Source organism: Dryobates pubescens, chromosome 22 (genome assembly GCF_014839835.1).
Source record: "Dryobates pubescens isolate bDryPub1 chromosome 22, bDryPub1.pri, whole genome shotgun sequence".
In the NCBI taxonomy this organism is placed as follows: Eukaryota; Metazoa; Chordata; class Aves; order Piciformes; family Picidae; genus Dryobates; species Dryobates pubescens.
This window is the reverse complement of record NC_071633.1, coordinates 17,909,166-17,921,935: the sequence shown is the minus strand read 5'-3', so window position 1 is coordinate 17,921,935 and position 12,770 is coordinate 17,909,166. Positions and strand designations below refer to the sequence as shown.

The 12,770-nt window shown below is 44.8% G+C and overlaps 1 protein-coding gene across 2 annotated transcripts; it reads right to left on the bottom strand.

The window, feature by feature from the left end:
• Positions 1 to 528: 528 nt before the first annotated feature.
• CSRP3 (cysteine and glycine rich protein 3) lies at positions 529 to 8,313 on the bottom strand. 2 transcript variants are annotated; one of them, XM_009897451.2, is made up of 5 exons: positions 8,202 to 8,313; positions 4,279 to 4,447; positions 2,848 to 2,983; positions 1,776 to 1,869; positions 529 to 655 (listed from the first exon to the last, which is right to left on the bottom strand). In XM_009897451.2, the coding sequence occupies exons 1-5, from the start codon at positions 8,311 to 8,313 to the stop codon at positions 573 to 575; spliced, it is 594 nt and encodes a 197-aa protein (XP_009895753.1). In that variant the 3' UTR covers positions 529 to 572. The 2 variants fall into 2 exon arrangements, with proteins under 2 accessions (XP_009895753.1, XP_054027560.1); XM_054171585.1 differs by having other exon boundaries at positions 1,782 to 1,869.
• Positions 8,314 to 12,770: the final 4,457 nt, after the last annotated feature.

Below are 12,770 nucleotides of genomic sequence, written 5' to 3'. Positions count from 1 at the left end.
ACATGCAATAACAAAGCTGACAACACTGTATTCTCAGGAAATACTGTTCTACTTCAGGAGTATCTGCCTTGGAGAGAAAGAATTTCAAATCCTTATTAATTGTCTCCAAGTGATTAACATCTACTTTGCCATAACAAAATGTCAGCATGTTCCAAACGCCTCTGGGGGATAGGTAGAGATGCAGACAGGCTAAGAGTCTGAAGGAAGGAAACCACAGCCTGAATCAGGGCACTCTGCCCCTTGTGCTTCAGAAGGTTTCTCTCTCTCTCTATGGGACAGTGTGCTGAGTCTCTAACATTCCAGTCTAAAGTGTGGTCAATACTAGTTTAAGAAGCAGTATTGTTCCTTAAGGTTTTTGTCTTTATTTACTGTCATACAAACATGAAACTTGGTTTAGCACTGTACCTTCTTCAACTATTCTAAAAATTTCTTAAGATACAAGCTCACAGACTTTCATTTTTCTGCAAGTAAAGAATGCCCTAGGTTTTAGCAATATGTGATGCTTAATGTTTTACTTGGCAGCTCACACTTGGTGGCACCAGGAGCGGTCGGAGTGTTGCGTCCATTTCTTCTCATTCACACTCTTCTTTCTTTTCCACTTGAGTGAGGCCACCAAATCCAATGCCTTTGGGACCAAAATTTTTTGCATAGCAAACTGCAAAAGAAGGAGGGAGGTGAATGGTATTCTGAGTGTTTTCAGATGGAGCTAAATGACTTCTGCTTTGACTGTTATTACCAACTTCATAAAGAGAAGGCAATCTGACACTGACTTTCCCAGAAGTGGCAGTAGGTTCTAACAGTGGAACTGGAAGCATTTGAATTAAACCAAAGTTGCAGCTGATCATCTTCAAAGAAAACAACAACCACAAAGAAACTGTATTGAAAATCTAAGTGGCATTTTCATTAAAGCTGCTTGCTTGTTTGGAAAGAAGCGGTGAAATATGATCTGTGTGACTGTTACAGACTGAGAAATACACTGGAAATTTGCAAAGGTTAAAAGCAGACAGCACAGTCCTGAGACTGTTGATGGTGCCTCAAACCATTCCATTTTAGCTTCTGCATGGTTATTTATCACAGCTCTGCTAAGGAAGTACTCATGTTTCTCCAGATATGCTAATCTGATCACTTGCAGTTGTCAGACTGCCCCAAGTCACAGAAATTAAGTATGCTGCTTTATGATTCCCTGTATAAAGTTTAACCTGGGATATTAAAACTTTGCATATTTTTCCCCTTAAGCTATTTCTGAGAGTCAAGTGAAGTCTCTGAACTTTCATGCTCTGAGAAGAACATCTGGATGCATAATTTAGCATTAATGTGTTAGCTACCAGCATAGTGTAAGTATCTTTTCACTCTCACTGGCAAGAATCCAGACCAGGACTGTGACCTTAAAGGAATGACCTCTGAAGATCTTGATCTCTGTGGATTGGTTGTGGGTTTTGGTGTTTGTTTCTAGTGAGTGATGTTGTGCAGGTACAAGAGTCTGCCCAGAAGGTATGGCAGCATTCCTGGTAGAGGGTCTGGGGACAGATCTAAGGGGTTATCACACTTGTGGAAGAATTACTTGAACATTTTTAAGTTGGTTTCTTTTCTTAGCAGAAGATGCATCTGCACTGTTACTGTCGCTCTTTTGCTTCCAGAAAGTTGTCCAAAAAAGATGAAATGACATTTCAAGAAGTCAAGCATGCAAAAAGGTAGCTCAGGATGGCAATACTGGCTCTGTAAAGCCTACTTTTAGATGGAGTCAGTAAGACAGTTGAGCTCATTGCAGTTCTTACCTTTACAGTAGAGCTCTCCATCCTTGTCTGTAACATTTGTTGATTCCAAACTCTTCCCACAGATAGCGCAGCGGAAGCAGCTCTTGTGCCAGGGCTGAGGAAATTAAGACAGTTCCTTGTTTGGTACAGAAAGTGCACAGCCAGCAGGTACAGGACACAACTTGTTGCTTTTGATGGTGTGAGGTGGTCAGCATTGTTTTCTTGGTCTTGTGGCTTCCATTTTCAGTCATTCTAGGTTAGTCTTTCAGTGACTGGGTTAGCCCAGATCAAGACCTTACCTAGGGACTTTGGTCCCTTTCTTAAAGGCACAGCCTAAAACGGTCACAATTCTTAATGGAGCTCTAGTAAAAAGCAGGGAGCTATAGAAATGACTCTTATTTGGGCCACTTCTTTGCTGTGCAGAGACAACATTCTAGGGAGAGTTCCTAGAGCAGAACACTAGCATGTCATGTGAGACAGGCTGTTGGTTTTCCAGTCACAGAAACTCTTTAATATATTTGCTATTGTCACTGCAGATAGATGGTTAAGTTCTAACAATCCCCAAAGCTGTTAGTGGAATAGCAGTGATGTAGCCAGGAGTTGTTCTTCAGACATCCCTGCTATGAGGACAGGCTGAGGAAGCTGGGGTGGCTCAACCTAGAGAAGAGAAGACTCTTGGGGGACCTTAGAGCTGCATTCCAGTACCTGAAAGGATCCTACAGGAAGGCTGTAGAGGGACAAGGGGGAATGGTTTGAAGCTGAGGGAGAGTAGGGTTAGACTGGGCCTTAGAAAAAAATTCCTCAGTACAAGGGTGGTGAGAATCTGGAGCAGGTTGCCCAGGGAGGTTGTGGATGCCTCCTCCATGGGGGTGTTCAAGGCCAGGTTGGATGAGACCTTAAGCAGCCAACTCTAGTTGATCTATATATATATAGATCACAGTATCACCAAGGTTGGAAGAGACCTCAAAGATCATCAAGTCCAACCTGAATATAGATACATAGATATAATCTATATACATACATATAGTGGATGGAAACCTGTTGTCAGCATGATAGGATGTGGTTTGTTTGCAGTGTTGTAGTAACTACTTACTTTTCCTCCTCCCATGATCTTCTCTGCAGCATAGACGGACTTGCCGCAGCGAGGACACTTATCCACATCCGCCACCTTCTTGGCAAACTTGGAGGCATTGGTGGGTGTGGAAGGGCGAGCAGACTTGGGTGACCCCCTGAAACAAAAGCTCTCAGTGTTCTAAAATGTTACCTTCATTCTAGTAGCATGATTTTGTACTGAATGACAGGCCTTAAACATGCAAAAGGAGGAGAGAAACATACAATGGAAGTATTGAATGGAATTCTGAATAGTGTGATTGAAAAGCTGATACTGTAGCTCTTCATGTTACCTGTTTGGGGCTGAATACATGGAGCTGACAGCAGCCACATGCAGAAAAGTTGGTATTTAATGAAAAGTTAATGGAGAAATTGAAGTTTTCTCCTTGAGGGGCAAGAGGGAGACCCCAAGCAAAAGGCCTCTCTGTTCTTTGTACCTGGCTGTCTGCTGGTATTCAGTGAGTGGAAAGTAAAAATTCCATTTTTACATGCAGTTCTTTCATTAGTGACTGCAGTGCTTGCAGGAGGAGCTGGGGGTCTTAGCTGGCCTAGGGTCAAAAGCACATCAGAGAAGTAGTTTTGTGTTTCAGGAGTTTGTGCTTTGTGCCTCTTGCTGGCTTAAAGCCTTTCACAGGATGACTTTTGAGGTACCGGATTGTTGGACTGCAACAGGTCATTAAATCTGCAGGACATGAGAGGTTTTTGCTGAATCCTGTAATGGATTCATGTCTTGCAAGGAGCTGCAGTTAAATACATTATTTAAGCTTTTCTTTCCTGCCCAGCATAGTGGTTAATTGGTTTCTTTATACCAGCAGGAAGCATTGTTGATTTGGAAATGTACAGTGTTGGGAATCATAGGAAAATACTATTGAAATGTCCTGTCAGAGATAATTGTGTGCCTGGGGAAGCTGTATCCCATTAGAATTCCTTTGTTCAAACATGCTCTTAGTGTGTTTGTAAGTGCTGTTTGAGCCATAGGGAGGGTTTGGAAATGTTCTTTCCCTATTGAGAGGAGAGCTGACAGTATGTGGTAATGTGCTTATTGCTCTAGGAGCAAAACCTAGCTGCATTTTAGCCTCTGCCAGGTAAAAAAGGAGAATTCCCATGCTCTGTAGTGAATGTGACTTTACCACTCTGCTACTACTGGCACATTAGAACCACAGTGGATCTTCACATCTGTGCTGTCAAATAAAGGCTACTTCTGCAGAATAACTGAAGGAGGAGATAGTTTATGAAGAGGGCTTCAAGAGACTGGACATCATTAAAAGCTGTTCAGTTGCTCTGTCCACTGAAGGAAGGGTGGTAGGGAAGTCTGCTCTGCTACCTCTGCTAGTTGTTATGGCAACAGAATGAAATGTCTACACTAGCCTGTTGGGTGACCAGAGAAAGGAGCTGTCAGCGGGGTTTAACTCACTGTTGCAGGTTCAAGCCCAGGTGGTCGCCGGTGTCAGTGCTGAGGCATCCTGCCCCTTGTCCAAAGCCAATACCTTTGGGGCCATATTTTCTCCCATAACAAGTTTTGCAGTAGATCTCAGACTCATGAGCTGCCACTGTGGTGCTGTCCAGAGCTTTTCTGCAAGCCACTGCAAAACAGGAGGAGAGGCAGGTCGCAACACTTGAGTTTTCCCTTTGAGTTTGTGATTCAGAATAACTACACCCTGGGACTGTGGTGGTTTTGTCATCTCAGCCCAGGCTGTTTTTGTGTGGAGGATCTAATGTGCAGACCACATCCAGGCAGAGCCAAGCAGCACATGGGCTTTCAGTGATTTGCTTGAGGCGTGGTGCAGGGCAAACCAGTGATCCTAGGTAACTGGTGGTCTCAGCTCTGTTAGGCTGCCTCCAGGATGACAAAGAGTATGACCGTGGCCATTCCTAAATCAGAGGCCTGTTCATGTTCATCACAGAGAAATGCTGCTTGGCTTGGCTCACTAGGAAGGGTCTGGGAGACTTCCAGCAGAAGGTGCCAAACATTCCTAAGGGAACACAAGTTAGATCCTCTGTGGCATTAATTTAAACCAAGCTTCAGTGTGGAAGGATTAAAAGCTAATGAGTGCTACAGGTGCTCACTTCAGGTTCTCAGCAAGCAAGTATCCAGGCTACACCTAGAGCTAACCAGCTTGCTGAGGCTACTCTCACACATGGGTACTCTCATTGAGTGGCTGTGGATTGCTCTCTCCACAGGTCTTTGCTCATCTTAAACCTGGCCAGCATGTAGAGGCTGAATTCTGTTACTGTTCCAGTGGATCCCCTTGCTGCTTATGCATGGAAAGTGGACAGTAATGGGTGGATGAAGTATAGTAGCTCCATTCCTTATCTGCTTAGTGGTTGTGACTGTGTGCTGCACTGATTTGGGAAGTTTGTGTGAGACAGCCCCACCCCACGAAAGGAGGACTCAGCTTTCCCTTGGGAGTGCCTGCAGAACATCAGGGGCTTGAAGTGTGCACTTCAGCACTTCCAGTTTGTTCACTGTGACAACAGTGACTGGTGGAGAGGGGCAAAAAGTAGACAAAAACTTAAAACTGTCTTTCCAGCCTCTTGAGGGCTGGTGGTAGCTGGGGAAATCAAGTTGCTTAGCTGATATAAACAGCAGAAACCTGTGAAATACAGAAGCATTGAAAGTGGGTGGAAGTTCCAGCTCTGGGAGAGCTAGCTGTTTGATTAGTCTCTTTTCCCTGTCTTAATTTGAATTGTCCTGCTGTGAGTCTAAACTGTACCCACACCAGGGACTTCAGGATGATACTGGAACCAGCTTTAATTCTGTCTCTGTGTTGTGGAGAGGGGAAAATAATTTGCAAGGATCGTTGTAGTTAATAAAATAAAACTAGGGGCTCTTGTAAATGTGTGAACCTGATCTCATCCTGCTACAGTTTCCTCTGCTTTGAGATGATAATTATGTTTGCTAAGGGAGTTAAGGGATGATGGAAACTCTAGCAGTAGATAAAGTGTTTCTATTTCTGGTACCTTAGGGATAGAGTATCAATTCACCACAACAGATGGAGCAAAAGCCCTTGAAGTGCTATTGTGGAAATAACTTGGAGACCTGTCATCTGCCAGCAGATACCATTCAGCAGCCAGCACTGAGGAGGCTCAGGTTGATGGCATGAGATCCTGCCAAATGTCCATCACAGCTGTGCTCTGAGTGAAAGCTGACAGGGAGACAAGGTAGGTGAGCAGCAGTCTGCATGGGAAGGAGGCTGTGTTGGGAAGAAGTTTCTCTCTTAGTATTTGTAGGGAAAAGCTCTGGAGTGGAGAGAGTGTGATTTGCAGACCCTCTTGCCTGATTCTTACTGTGTTAACAGCTTGGTTGGAGTTTCTAGCTGTGCCCCAATGGAACTTTTTCATCAGGAAAGGCTGGTGTGTTCAGTGTGCCTGCTCAAATATCATGGAAAAGATGGAATTCTATTGCAGATATACTCACTATAAAAATATACAAAAGCTCAGCTAAGTAGGTTAACTATTTCTGTACCCGAGATTAGGCTGGGGAGGATTGGTTTGCTTCTGCTGAGAAACAAAATCCTGTAATTGGTTCATTGAAAAGCTGATAGATGATACTGAGGGTGAATCATGAGAGGTGAAGCCAATTAACATACCTCTCATCTGCCAGCTGGGCTTAGATGCATCTTTAGGTTTTGATCTTAAACATACCTCTGCTGGGAAGGCTTTTTTTAGTGTCTTGCCTATCAGTAATTTAGTTCAGACTTACAACTCCAAGGGACTAATAATAATACTAACAACAATAACCCAAACAAAACCAAGTCAAACAGAGAGACAAAAAAAGCCTCCACAGCAAACCTAATGAGCAGTTGGCCAAGTCACTGAGTTTGTGTTTATCAGGAATCACTGAAATAAAAGTCACTTCTGCTAACAATGAAGCTTTAACCTGTTCCAGTATTGGGTGGGAGAGAGATGGTATTACCTGCACCCTTTTGGGGCAGCTGTTTATGAGACACTGGAGAGCCTTCTCACTTATCATTTTTTGCCATGTTTCCTAGCATTTGCTAAAGGGCCAGAGAATGTTTTCTCCTAATTGCCACCTTCACACCCCTTTACTTTCTCTGATATCTGGCATTAATTGTTACAGGCAGCACATGGAAGCGCTCAGGAGTCTCACAAAACCTGAGATGATTTCTTTTTCCCATTCTGGAAGAACTGGCTGAAGGTTGTCAATTAGCTGAATGCTTTTTGAGGGAATTCTTCCTTGCTCAGTCTTTTTAGGCATCGCTTGCAGGGCACTTGGAGAAAGGCAAAGACAATTCAAGTGTGTCTCTTGGACTGTTTCTGTGTAGCACTGTACTGTGTCATCTAAGCATCTAATAGCAACCCTGTGCCTCCAAATGACAATTTATCCATTCAAGCAAAAAGGTAAAAACTTAGATTCAGTGTCTTTTAAGCTGTCATGCCAGAATTCACACTGCAAAGGAACCTCAAGCATTGTCTGCCAAATAAACTATTGAGGTGTCTTTAGCTCTTACCTGATTGCAAAGGGCCAACAGAACTGAACTGATACCTGCTCTCTGATTTTTCAAGTCCTAGCCCCTCTGCAAAGGAAGCAGAATTCCTGGAATCTAGCTGCCAAAGTGCATGGAGTAAAAAGTGAAATATGGGGAAGGAGGAGCCTCAGGTACTGGCAGGGTGTCGGCGTGAAGGTTTTGATGACGCTGACACACAGCTTTGCTGTGTAGAATGAGTTAGTGTTAGGGTTGACCATTAAAGTAGTCATTTCCTCTGATATCCTAACAAGACATTCTTATGAATGCTGTTTGTTTTCTTCTTCTAGGCTTTTTAACTTGCAGCAGACTCACAATATGCTACCTTGTAGGACAGAATGTTCTTGGAGATAGACCTAGATCACCGGAGCCTGAGAGGCAGATTGCTCTGGGTAAAGGGCTAGAAAACTGGGCTGTGGAGTGGCATGATGGCATTCCAGAAACTGCCTGCTGCTTTCAGAACAGGTACAGCCATTTTCCACCCTTCTGTCACTAAAAGGATAGGAAACAGCTTTCAGCTTTAGTTTTTCTACAGGGACAAGAATCCATCTCACTGAGCTGGGCTTTAGGTAGGGTGATTAATGTGACTGCCCTCTACTTCAGGCTTTCCCAGAAGGCTGGTTCACAAGCTTTACAGAACTTTCCCTGTATGGAATTCAGCCTGATGCTGTTTGTTTCTACCTTCCTCTACATTGCTTACTGTGTTTAGCCTGCTGCAGGTGCTCTGTGAGCTAATTTTTTCAGTCAGGGAAATAAAGTTGTATAAAAAAGTAAAATTAGTAGCTTTAATAAAAGCTCTAGATAGAGCTGTAGGAATAGTGTGAAGTTTAAAGAGTGTTGCTCAGCTTACTGCAGAGGAAGCAGCTCTTGTGGAAACTCCTTCCATTGCACTGGATTTCCTCAGCGTGGTAGACTGTCTTGTCACAGGCACCACATTTGGCTCCACCTCCCCAGTTTGGCATCCTTGGATCTGAAGGGTAACCTAGAAAATCAGATTACAGAGATAAGCACAACAGCAAAAGTGAATCATTTTGAACAGAACAGTTTGATTTAGTCTGTTCTATTATCCTTGTTTTCCTCTCTCCAGTCAACTGTTGTTACATACCAGCAATATGCTAGATCCTTGTGCAGTGGCAGGAATGTGTCCTAGCCTTGGGTGAGGGTCCTAACCCAATGCTTTGTGGGGCAAAGGCACTCTTAATCCTCTGTCCCATGTGATCCTTTTGTGTGAATAAGGATATTCCTTAGCTAGATATATTGTGATGGCAAATGCACAAAATGATTCTGAGATACTTTGGTGAAAAAGTGCCAGGATCACTCAAACCTCTTCTGGAGAAGTGGATCTAGGATTTATTTCCCAAACAACAATCATTTTCTTGCAATCCTGCCCTCCCTTGTATCCTGCTGTAACCTTATCCCCTCAGTTTTTCCCCCATCCCTGAGGGTTTTTAAGGCCAGGCTGCATGTGGCTCTGAGCAACCTGATGTACTGTGAGGTGTCCCTGCCCATGGCAGGGGGAGTGAAACTGGATGATCCTTGAGGTCCCTTCCAACCCTGACAATTCTGTGATTCTATGATCTGGTTTGGCAAGGAAATGGTTAATGGATACTAACAAACACATCAGAGCTGTACTGGAGTTTAAGCAGAAGTGTGGACAGTATTTGGCATTACATTTTCCACAGAAGAGACAGCATGTGGTGTTACTTGTGCCTCTCCAAAGCTACTGCTTGTCCACCCAGTGGCACAGGAGCTTCCTTAGTGACAGGCAGAAAGGGAATCTTCTGTGTCAGTCTCATTGCATTTTGTAGAGTTCATACCTGGCTAATTCCCCTCAGAACTGTAACAGGTGTGTGGTGTTCTTTGAGAGGACACTTGCATGGCAACAAGCTCTGTATTGCCATGCTGAATTCCCCAGAAAACAGCTGCAAGGTGAAGGCACTATAAAGTAGTATCAGAGATTCCTGAGGTGCTTGAGGCATGTTTTTTTGTTTCTAAAACCTAACCATCCAAGAAGAAAAGGAGTAGTGGTTGCTGGTCCAGTCCTTGCTGGTGCAGGTACTGTTGAAGGGACTTGCCCAAGGTCACGCAGGAGGGCAGCGTCAGAGCCAGGAGCCCAGCTCAGGTCGCCTGACAGCAGGCTCAGCAAGTGCCCTCCCTGACGATTGTGCTGTCACACAGCTGAAACAGCCCCAGCCTAGGCTTTGTCCTTCTGCTTTCTTGTTTGAGTCATTGTTTCTAGAAAGCCTGGGACGTCATCTTGTCCCCTGCACGTCGTATTATCAGGTTGTTCCCAGCTCCTGGCACAGGCCTTCCTTCTCCTTCTTGGAAAACCAGTCACCCTCTTATTATAGTCCTTTTGAAGCCTGCTTGTGCTATTTGTGTTTGATTCAATTCACCATAAGATGATATTCTTAAGTAAGAAAAGGATTTTGAGTGCTGAATTGAGCCTGCAACCTGAGAATTTCCTTCTGAGATCAAGGGAGGGGGAGGTGGGGGGAATTGACCCCAGCAGCTGGGTGACCCACCAGGCATGTTCAATGGCCTGCATTTGAGGCTAATATGTTGCTGTGTCTGTACACTGGACACTAATGGTCCCTGTTTATTGTCATCTCAGTGACTTCTGTACTGCATCTTCTGCGTTTCAGAACGAAAGGAGCAGTTCTCATATGCCAGCTCTGCGAGCTGAAGCTGAAGGGAATTCCTTCTGCTAACTACCACCAGAATCAGGCAGTGGGCAGCAGACATCAGCCCAGCAAAAGAGAGCATGCAGACAGCAGAGTGTTGAGGACATAGCCATGTAGGCTTCACAGGCAGTGTTTGATAACAGTGCAGACAGCAGCACACCCAAACATCTCTGCTTTAGTACTGCTCTCATTAGTGTGTCCTTAACCCTGTGTAATTAGCTATTCACTGTTGTGACTGTTACCTGCATACTTGTCATCCTCGTGTGAGATCCAGCCCTTCCTCCCCTTTGTAAGGCTGATTTATGCTCAGCTGAACAACCTCCCCAGCTCAATCAGCTTAGTCCTCTGCTGTCATGCAGCAGCAGCATCCTTAATCTCCTTCAGACCCTGTCAGCTCTCTTGGGAGGCTGTTCACCAGTGAGCTGCTCTGACAGGTGGAAAACAGTAGTGATGCAGAAAGGAAAGGAAACTCAGCTTGTCTTTGACTCTGTTTATCTGTAATGTAACGAGTAAGGGGGGAAATCTGATGTAGCTGAAAAGAGAAACAAAAATAACTCATGCAGGGAGCAGGCTACATGGTCCCTTCTTGCTCAGTGAAGGCTTCACTGAACAGCACTGTTGAAATCTTTTTCCATTTCTTTTAAATGGGAGTTAAAGGCACAGAGAAAAATCTTTCACACAGGTGAAATCTTTTTGTCTTATTCTCCCATTCAGTGTATTCTCTTGGGTTTTGTGTTGGTGCCATTTACTTCTCTTATTTAAAAAATAATAATAATTAGTTCACATGATGGCTCAGCCATCTGGAGAGAGGGAAGAGTGATGGGAGATCAAAATCAGGTTTGTGACACTTGCCTGAAAATGAAAGGATTTTTGTTTTCCTGATTCTTCCCTTTCAAATGAAGTTGGCAGTCACATCCCTGCCCAGCTGCAGCAGCACCAAGAGCTGCCTGGGAGAAGAGCTGGTTTGGACCTCCAGTCTCTGATCAACTTCTGTTGGTTTAGTTCCCCTCAAAGGCACACCAAGCATCCCAGTCTGTGGCAGTGGGGTACTTGTTGGAAAGCAGCTCTAATTACATCATTAGATGAAGGGGGGGGGAATAATCTTTGCAAGTCTGATAATGTGTGATAGTGAACCTTGTGCTCTTAGGGGCTGTGGTTAGAGCTCTTGAAAGAAGCATTGCTGCTGAGGCTAATTATAGTGTCATGACTGGGCATGCACACACATTTTCCATGCTTCTTTGGCATCACCTGATGGGAAGCTGTAGGAGAGACAAGTCACAGTAAAAACGTTCCCAGAAGGATACTGGTGTGAGTGGCAGTGTGTGCAGTGATGTCTGTGCTGGCTGGTTTGCAGGTGGGTGAGCTACCAGGGCAAGCCTGTGCTCCTCCTACCCTTGTGCTCATCTCTCTGCACTGAGCTGCAGTGGCCATCCCTGCAGATGCTGCCTGTGTAGCAAGTGAATGCCACAGGGTATGTGGCACCGGCAGGTTTTTACTCGCCTGCATTATAACCGTGGCTAAAACTTCATCCTTACAATATGCAAATGGAACTCTGTCTCCCATTTGGCATAAGAGTGAGAAAACAAAAGCCAACACACCCAGAGCCTTAATTCACTCAGTTTGATGCCAGAGCTAAATCCCCTTGCAATTGCCTGAACTTCATTGTCTTGCTCTGGTCAAGTCGCAGTGAGTGCTGAGCACAGGGTACCTGTTCTATTTTGGTGATCTAGTGGGCAGCAGAGTGGGCTCATTCTAAATGTATTCAACATGTGACAGAGGAGCTTTGCCTGTTAGTATTGGGAGATGTTGGCAGGCACTCCTGGTACTGTTAAGCTGCAGGAGTGTTCTTGGACTTGCTCTAATAATGTTCAGCAGCTTGTGTCGTTCCGCTTCGAAATGCTGCTGCTCCTCAGAGCAGCAGTTACGCACATGAGATGTGCAGCCAAGGATATGTGCTGCTTGGTATTCAGAGCTTGGAACACTCCTCTGTAGGCAAGCCTCAGAGCAAGGAAGCTCTGCACAAGCAGGAGGAAATGTGAGCTGTCTTCTGCAGGGCATACTGTACAAATCTGGGTGTCATGTAACTGTCTCACTCTAATCACAGTGCTTTTGATAAGGATATAACCCAAAATATATCTGCATCCATTGAGCTAAATGGGGACTGGATGCAGTGATGGCCTGATGAGGTTGTGTAGAGGAGCAAAAGGCAGCATGGTGCAGGTGAAGAAGATGCTGACAGTCCTCCTGGTGTTTCCTTGCTCAACACCAGGTTTTCCTTTCTAAGTGCTCCCACGTTTGAGAGTTGAGAGCTCAGGCCATGTCAGAATGGGCTGCAGGAGTCACAGGTAGTGTGGCTGGGAGGATTATCTCAGGGTGCCACATGTGCTGCAGGATGGCTCTGAAGGGGATAAATGGAATGGGGGATGTTGGTCTTTGTGACCACGTGGTGGTAGAAATGCTGAATGGGGTCCAACAGACAGGCTGTGCTTTGTCTCTGTCTCTGATTCAGTCCCAGCAAGCTGTTCAGTCTAGACTCAGTTAAAAGTATGGGGGTACTGATTCCTTACCTAAGAAATAACCAATAGCTGACCACTGTCTGTGTTGAAATGCAAGCATGAAGTCTGCATTTGAAATTCCTTTCCCAGCTGAAGTCTGTGGGAAATGCCAGTGCAGCCAGGACTTGGTCCCAGTATCTAATCAGAGCACTGCTGCTGACCTGTCCTGTGACCACCAGT